General features: G+C 34.1%; 1 protein-coding gene across 3 annotated transcripts in view; it reads left to right on the forward strand.

Annotated features, from left to right (window-relative positions):
* Positions 1-8,472, forward strand: part of BDP1 (BDP1 general transcription factor IIIB subunit) — an 87,209-nt gene that overhangs the window by 26,136 nt on the left and 52,601 nt on the right. For all 3 annotated transcript variants that reach the window (XM_024119802.2, XM_024119804.2, XM_028492963.2), the window contains exons 11-13: positions 334-481; positions 4,120-4,278; positions 7,104-7,263. In XM_024119802.2, coding sequence (XP_023975570.1) covers positions 334-481; positions 4,120-4,278; positions 7,104-7,263 — 467 coding nt within the window. The remainder of the gene's footprint in view (positions 1-333; positions 482-4,119; positions 4,279-7,103; positions 7,264-8,472) is intronic.

The following is an 8,472-nucleotide window of genomic DNA, read 5'->3' on the forward strand; positions in this document are numbered from 1 at the left end:
GATAACCAAGTAGAGAGGAGAAAAAGATAGTAGCAGACCAGAACAACCTTTCTGTAGAATTTAAGTTTTATGTGGTTCAACTTCACCAATAAGATTTTAATAAGTGAATCCTGATAGATAGCAAAGTGTGATTTATAAGCATCATAATATGCTCTTTGTGGCTTACTAGTAAAGACATTACATATAAAGCAGAATAGCTCAACTTTTAAGAAATTGGACTTTGGGATAATTTCTTAATCATTACATTACAGTGTTCTATATAAATTCCTTTGTGTTTTAAATATATATGTTTTTGCTATCATTTTTATAATAATATGCATTTTGTATTAATAGATAAATGCCTGTCTTTAAGTCCTGAGATGAATGAAGATGAAAGCAATAAGGAACAAAAGCTTCCCTGTGTACAGAACACAGATGACATTGTGGGTCTATCCTCTAATGAAAAGGCTGAGAAAAGAACTGACCCTGCTCTTTCACCAAGGTATTTTATGTATCTTTACTCACTTTGTCTATATCTTCTATCAGTTACCAAAGGAGTGTGAAATCTCCACCTGTAATTGTGAATTTGCTTATTTCTCTTTTCAGTTCTATTTGTTTTTCTTCATGTCTTTTGAAGCTCTTTTGTTAGGTGTATACATATCTAGGATTATTGTATCTTCTTGGTGAAATCACCCTTTTATCATTTGTGTGATATCATTCTGGTATTGCTCTTTGTTCTGATGATTGCTATGCCACTACAGCTTTCTTGTGGTTAATATTTGCATGGGTTTATCATTTTCTATAAAGATTTTCTCTTGATTTTTGGTTTTCAGCAATTTGAATGTGATGTATCCTGCTGAGGTTTTTTTGTTTGTTTGTTTTTACTTGTGGTAAAAAACACATAACATAAGATCTGCTCTTCTTACAAGTTTTTAAAATGTACAGTGTTGTTAACTATGAGCACAGAGTTGTACAGCAAATCTCTAGAACACTTTCATCTTGCATGACTGAAACTCTGTATCTTTTGAACAGTAACTCTTTATTTCCTCCTTACCCCAGCCCCTGGTAACCACCATTCTACTTTCTATGAGTTTGGTTACTTTAGATACTTCATGTAAGTGGAATCATAAATATTTATCCTTCTATGAGTGGCTTTTTTCACCTAGCATGATGTTTTCAAAGTTCATCCATGTTGTAGCATATGAAGGATTTTCGTTTTTATGGTCGAATAATATTCCGTTGTAAGTATATAGCACATTTTGTTTATTCATTTATTTTGTCAGTGGACATTTAGGTTGTTTCCATCTCTTGACTATTATGAATAATGCTGCAATAAACATGGAACTGAAGATATTTCTTTGAGACCCTGTCTTCAGTTCTTCTGGATAAATACCCAGAAGGGAAATTGCTGGATCATATGATAATTCTGTTTTAAAATATTTTGAAGAGCCTCCATACTGTTTTTCATTGTGGCCGCATTTTATATTCCCACCCACAGTTCATAAGAATTCCAGTTTTTTCATACTCTTGCCAGCATTTATTATTTTCTGTTTTTCTAAAAAATTAATATATATATTTTAATTAATACATATTTTTAATTACATATATATTTTTAAAAATTAATGTTAGTATAACATAACAGTTCCTAACAGGTGTGAGGTGATACCTCACTGTGGCTTTGATTTGCATTTCCCTGATGATTGTGATGTTGGGCATCTTTATTTTATTTTATTTTTTATTTATTTACTTATTTTTGGCTGCGTTGGGTCTTCGTTGCTGCACGCGGGCTTTTTTTAGTTGCGGCGAGTGGGAGCTACTCTTCGTTGTGGTGCGCGGGCTTCTCATTGCAGTGGCTTCTCTTGTTGCAGAGCACGGGCCCTTGGCGCGTGGGCTTCAGTAGCTGCGGCACGCAGGCTCAGCAGTTGTGGCTCGCGGGCTTTAGAGCGCAGGCTCAGTAGTTGTGGCGCACGGGCTTAGTTGCTCCACGGCGTGTGGGATCTTCCCGGATCAGGGCTCAAACTCGTGTCCCCTGCATTGGCAGGTGGATTCTTTACCACTGTGCCACCAGGGAAGTGCCTTGAGCATCTTTAAATGTTACTTGTTGGCCATTTATATGTCTTCTGTGGAGAAATGTCTATTCAATTCCTTTTCCAGTTTTTTAATTGAGTTATTTGTTTTTCTGTTACTGAGTTCTAGGAGTTCCTTTTATATTTTGGATATTAAGCCCTTATCCAGTATATGGTTTACAAATCTTTTCTCCCATTCCATAGGTGGCCTTTTGACTCTTGATTGTTTCCTTTGCTGTACAGAAGGTTTTTGGTTTGATATAGTCCCACTTGTCTATTTTTACTTTTCCTGCCTGTGCCTTTTGTGTCATGTCTAAGAAATTATTACCAATACCAATCTTATGAAGCTTTCCCCCATCTTTTCCTTTAGGAATTTTATACTTTAAGGTGTTACCTTTAATGCGGTGGGCCTGGGTTCAATCCCTGGTTGGGGAACTAAGATCCCACAAGCCACGTGGCATAGCTGAAAAAGAAAAAAATAAAAGGTGTTACCTTTAAATCTTTATTCCATTTTGAGTTGATTTTTGTGTATGGTATAAGATAAAGGTCCAGTTTCTCTTTTTTTGCATATGGATATCTAACTTTCCCAACATCATTTGCTGAAGAGATTATCCTTTTCATATTGTGTAGTTTGGGCACCCTGTCAAAGATCATTTGGCTGTTCATGCATGGATCTATTCTGTTCCATTGGTTGGCATGTACCTGCTTTTGAAAATTTTGATGAAAGTCATTTATTCTCATGTAGAAAAATACCTATATGCACCTGTGCCAATTTATTCATACAATTCAGAAGATGAATAATTTATTTGAAGCCAAGCCATAGACCTCAGGCCCTTAACTTGCTGGGTGACAAATATCTAAATTCTGACCTCAGAGACACAACTAATTTCATAGACTATGCACAAAACAATACTGATGACTTTTTTTAGGGGGGGAAAACTACCCTGCAATGACTGTTAAAATACCAGCTGGTTTTGTAAAACAGTGAGCTGATTCTTATTCTAAAGCTAGAGTAATTAAAATAGTGTGGTACTGGAAAAGGACAAACAAATTGACTGAGAGGAAAATTGGATGTAGAATCTAGGAAGAGAAATTTAGGCATCATTTAGATGGCAGAGGTAGCATTAGAAATTAGTGGGAAAGATTGAATTAACCATTCATTAAATGGTGCTTAGATATGAAAAAGATAATAGTAGATCCCTATTTTACCCTATGCACTAACTTCCTCATAGATTAAAGACTACATATATAAAGCAAATCTTTAAAACTTTTAGGAGAAAATGTAGAAAAATATTTTTGTGATGTCAAGGATTTCTTAAGACATAAAAAGCACAAACTTCAAAGGATGAAATTGATAAATTCAACTGCAGTAAAAGAAAATACTTCTGTTGACAGAAGTCTCCATGAAGAAAGTAAAAGGCAAGCTATTGATTGGGAGGTTTTATATGTAACATCTAACCAAAAAAGAATATAAAAAGAGCGCTGGGAAAAGACAACACCCAGTAGAAAAAAAGAACAAAAAAACGAAGCATGGCTAAATGTGAATTTGTGTTGAAACTGAGTGCTCGTTAGTCCATGGTCATCATTTATATTATTGTTAGTTGAAGTATTTCCTAATACAGCAGTCCTCTCCTTGCACGCTACAGCATTAACTGCAACTTGTGCATGTTGCAACTGTCTTCGATTTCCATGGCTCTTGGGTAACAGTACCATGCAAAGCAAAGACTGCCAATACAAAATTTTAATGAAAGATAATTCCTAAACATTACTGTGATTTTACACATACATTTGATTTGTGAACCCCATGTAGTTATGAGTTTTTCATTTTGGGACTTCTTGAGCACTTTCCCTGTTCATTTGTGACTGTTATTATCTCCTAAGATACAGTGTTTTAATAACATGGTGCAAGGAGGATCATAGAGAAACCAAAATGTCCATTTTGATTATTCCGTGATATGAAGGATCATCTTCCAGAGTTTTGGCTTTGTCTATTTTTAAAAAATCTTTTAAATAATTAGTATAAAATGTGCATTACTAAGGGTTCTTTTCCGCTGATATATTTTCATTTCCGTAGTAGTCAACAAGATGCCATATCAGTAGCAGCTGAGACTTCAGAATCAAGCACTTCAGATTTGCCTGCATCAGAAGGTGGAATTAGAGCAGTGTGTGAGGTGAATAATGCTGAGCGTAGTTGTACAGAAGAAGGAAATGTTGACCTAAAAGATAAAGCACTGTAAGTATTTTACATGGTAGGATTTTAAAATTTGTTTTCAGAATTTTGATAATTTATTATCGTTTAAAAAATGATAATAATGTTGCTTCCTTTAGGGATTAGGAGAGGACTGTAGACCATTTAATATGTAATTATACTGTGGTCTTAGTGACATTAAGGTTTTTCACTTTGTATTTCATTATAGAAAGATTATCTTAGTGATATGAGTTATAGCAAACTGGTAACTTATGATGAAATTCTAAAATAATTTGGAAGCCTAAATATTTGCTATGAGATTTAACTTTTACTTGGTTTGAGTTATTTTTCATACCTGTTGTCAAAGTAGTAGATTTTGACATTGATGACTTTAAAGAGATTATGTATTATGTTTTCTAGTATGAAAATACTGATTAAATTAATATCTTCACTAAAAACAATAAAAGTACCACAAGAATCTCGCTTTGAAAAGATATCTCAGAAGTTCAGACTTCCTTTTTATCTCCTTCATAACTCCTCATATGGGCTTAACAGTAGTTTAGTTTGTGAATTCTTATTTTCAGTAAAGCATAGTCACATTGAGAATCAAACTTTTTTTTTTTAAAGATGATTTTTAAATTTATTTTTTATTTATTTATTTTTGGCTATGTTGGGTCTTCGTTGATACGCATGGGCTTTCTCTAGTTGCAGCGAACGGGGGCTACTCTTCCTTACGGCGCACGGGCTTCTCATTGTGGTGGCTTCTCTTGTTGCAGAGCACGGGCTCTAGGCACGTGGGCTTAGTAGCTGTTTCTCGCGGGTTCTAGAGCGCAGGCTCAGTAGTTGTGGAGCACGGGCTTAGTTGTTCTGCGGCATGTGGGATCTTCCCAGACCAGGGCTTGGACCCCATGTCCCCTGCATTCGCAGGTGGATTCTTAACCACTGCGCCACCAGGGAGGTCCCAGAGAATCAAACTTATTTTTTTAAACAAAAATTTAAACTAGTCTTTGGAATAGGCAATATATTCGTGTGGTTCAAACATCCAAAAGTGTAAGAAGGTATAGAGTGAAGTATCCCTCCTGTCATGTCCCCGTTTACCCTAACAAGTAACCAGTGTTATTTATTTCTTAGTCTTTCAGAGATTAAAATAAAAAAGACATTAAAGCTAATACAAATACATAAAGTTTATAAATATTTTACTCTTTTTAAAACCCTAATGGTAGCATAGTATAATACCATTTTGTAATTTTTTAATCTTATATCGTCATATCTTTACTTAAATACCTTTATTCTTTTTATAGTTGCATAGAGTTCTGTTGTATGGATGAATCACACTTTATATTATCGGTGCCCTGTTGATGGCTATATATGTTGTTTTTACAAACAATGCTTAGAAACGTATACCTCTATCCTTTCACCTTTGTGCCAGTGTATTTGTAGGGAAAGTTGCTAAAATGAAATTGCTAGCCTAAAGGACACATTTGTATGTGAGTGTGTGTGCATTTATACATTTATGATTTTGATAGATACTTCTAAAATGCTGTCCATAGGAGTTATTCTAGTTTATATTCCCACTAACAATTTAAGAAATGGCTCCCTACCAACAGTGTTATCAAACTTGGATTTTTGCCGGTCTTGATAGATTATAAAATAAAATAATATCACAGTATAGTATATATACCCCACTCCTCCTTTTCTGACAGGGGTAGATAATTCTATTTTTTTTTCCCTTCAGTTGCTTACTTAAAAATTTTCTAACCTAAGGAAAAGTCAAAAGAACAATGAACATCTGTATATAATTCTCCTTAGATTCTCTGATTCTTAATATTTTTTTCACATTTGTGCTTGCTCGCTCTACTTTTTTTTTCAATCTTTTTGTTTCTTTTTTGGCCGTGCTGTGCGGCATGTGGGATCTTAGTTCCCCGACCAGGGATCGAACCTGCACCCACTGCGTTGGAAACGGCGTCTTAACCACTGGACTGCTAGGGAAGTCCAGCTCGCTCTACTTTTAATTTGTACATTTCTTATTGGGAGTGAAGCTGAGCATCTCTTCACATTTAAAACCTATTTTTATTTCGTATTTTTGTGAGTTCGTATCCTCTGTCCAGTTTTCTAATGAGTTACTGGTATTGTTCTGTAGGAGATCTTTACATTTTAGAGAGGTTAGTCCTGTGATATGAGTTGTAAAACATGTTTTCTTGGTTTGTAGTTTGACTTATGACATATGTTTTGGCCATGTAAAAGTTTTTGATTTTATGTTGTCAGCTCTCGCTCCCTTTTTTTTTTTCTCTTTTATGGCTCCTGATCTTTTAATCAAGTTTTAGAAAGGCTTACTCCACCTCAAAGTTACAAAAGAATTCATTCATGTTTTCTCTATGGTTTCACTTAAATCTTTGATCCATTTAGAATATATTCTGAGTACAGTGAAAGGAGTGGAGCTAATTTTATTTAATTCCCCAGTATTACTAGTTTTCCCATCACCGTTAATTTAATTTAACATTTATTTTAAAAAAATATATTATTTTTGTGGTCATCTTATTCTATTTTGAAATGCCAACTTTATTGTATACTAAAATCATGTATTTTGGAGTCATCATCTCAGTTTTCTTTTGTGTTTCATTTATCTGTTATCCATGTATTAGTACCACAATATTTTAATTATTGATGCTAAGTAGTATATTTTTAACATCTGATAAAACAAATTAGTTACCCTTCATTGCTCTTCTTGTTCAGTCTTCTTTGCTACGTTTATTGTGAGTAAGCTTAAAGGAGTTCTTTTCTAGCTGTGAATGGATTTTTAAAGAATTTTCCAGAATTTCTTTTGAATATGCCTGCATGTTGGTACAATTTAAATAATGTTAATTTTCTAGGGAAACTGATCAAACAGAAAGTATTAAACCGATGACAAGAGGACGACTCCAGAGACCTAAACCCAATTTATCAAGGGCAGTTGGGAAGAAATCAGTTCTTTCACAAGGGAAAACAGATGCAGAGAGCAAGAGTTTACATACAGAAACTTCAGTTGAAAAGGTATGGAGTAAGAGACTTAATGGAAATTAAAATTATAAGGTATTTTTTCTAAATAGTTGGGAATAAAAATGTTTAACTTGTAATTACAAAGTAATGTTACCAATAGTAAAGCCAAGATATGAGAACTTCACACATTAATATTAAATTTGTCTTACTAGTCTCATGTTGTATACATTTTCTTTAGAATATAGGATATATCATTTCGAACATCCTTAGTAGTAACAAATATGTCTTTTGTTTACTTATATAAAATATTTATTCAAAATATTTTTTAAACCAGCTATAATAAAATTATAACCACAACCCTCTTATCTATATACAGAATATTCCTGTTTGTCCTTCATAAACTTTATTTCTCTTTTTATGGAAGTAAACATTTTTGTAGTTTTTAGCCATATATAACATTTAAAACATTTTTCTCTGAAACTATCCATTTACACTTTCTTGGGGTTAATTGATCTTTTTAATAGCTGCATCAGGTTAACATTATTATTAATTTACCTAACCATTTCTCTAATGTTTAGGTTGTTTCCATTTTTTTAACCCTTGTAAATAAAAGCAAACAATTTTGTAAATAGGCAAAGAATAAATTTCCAGAGGTGGTGGGATTAATGCACCAAAGTATTGTAAATATTTTTTGGCTCTTGTTAGGCATTGTCAAACTGACAGTCAAAAAAAGGAATCTTGGGAATCCCCTGGAGGTCCAGTTGTTAGGACACTTTTACTGCCTGGGCCCAGATTCGATCCCTGGTCGGGGAACTAAGATCCCATAAGCCCCGTGACCAAAAAAAAAAAGAAACTATTTACATTGCTTTAAGCATTAAATGAATGTTCCTGTTTCCTTATATCCTTGCCAGCATTATATTATTAAAAATGTTTTATTTTTGCTAAAATAATTTTAAAAATTTTAGTCTTTTTTCCTCTTATGTGAAATCTTTTTTATCTTAATAATATAACTATAACTACATTTTTATAATCTTATGAGATGTTTTTAAATTCTAGAAAATTGGGAAAATACAGATTTATATAAAAATTAAAACAGGGCTTCCCTGGTGGCGCAGTGGTTGAGAATCCGCCTGCCAATGCAGGGGACACGGGTTCATGCCCTGGTCCGGGAAGATCCCACATTCCGCAGAGCGGCTGGGCCCGTGAGCCATGGCTGCTGAGCCTGTGCGTCCGGAGCCTGTGCTCCGCAACGCGAGAGACCAC

This window comes from Physeter macrocephalus, chromosome 8 (assembly GCF_002837175.3).
Source record: "Physeter macrocephalus isolate SW-GA chromosome 8, ASM283717v5, whole genome shotgun sequence".
Lineage (NCBI taxonomy): Eukaryota > Metazoa > Chordata > Mammalia > Artiodactyla > Physeteridae > Physeter > Physeter macrocephalus.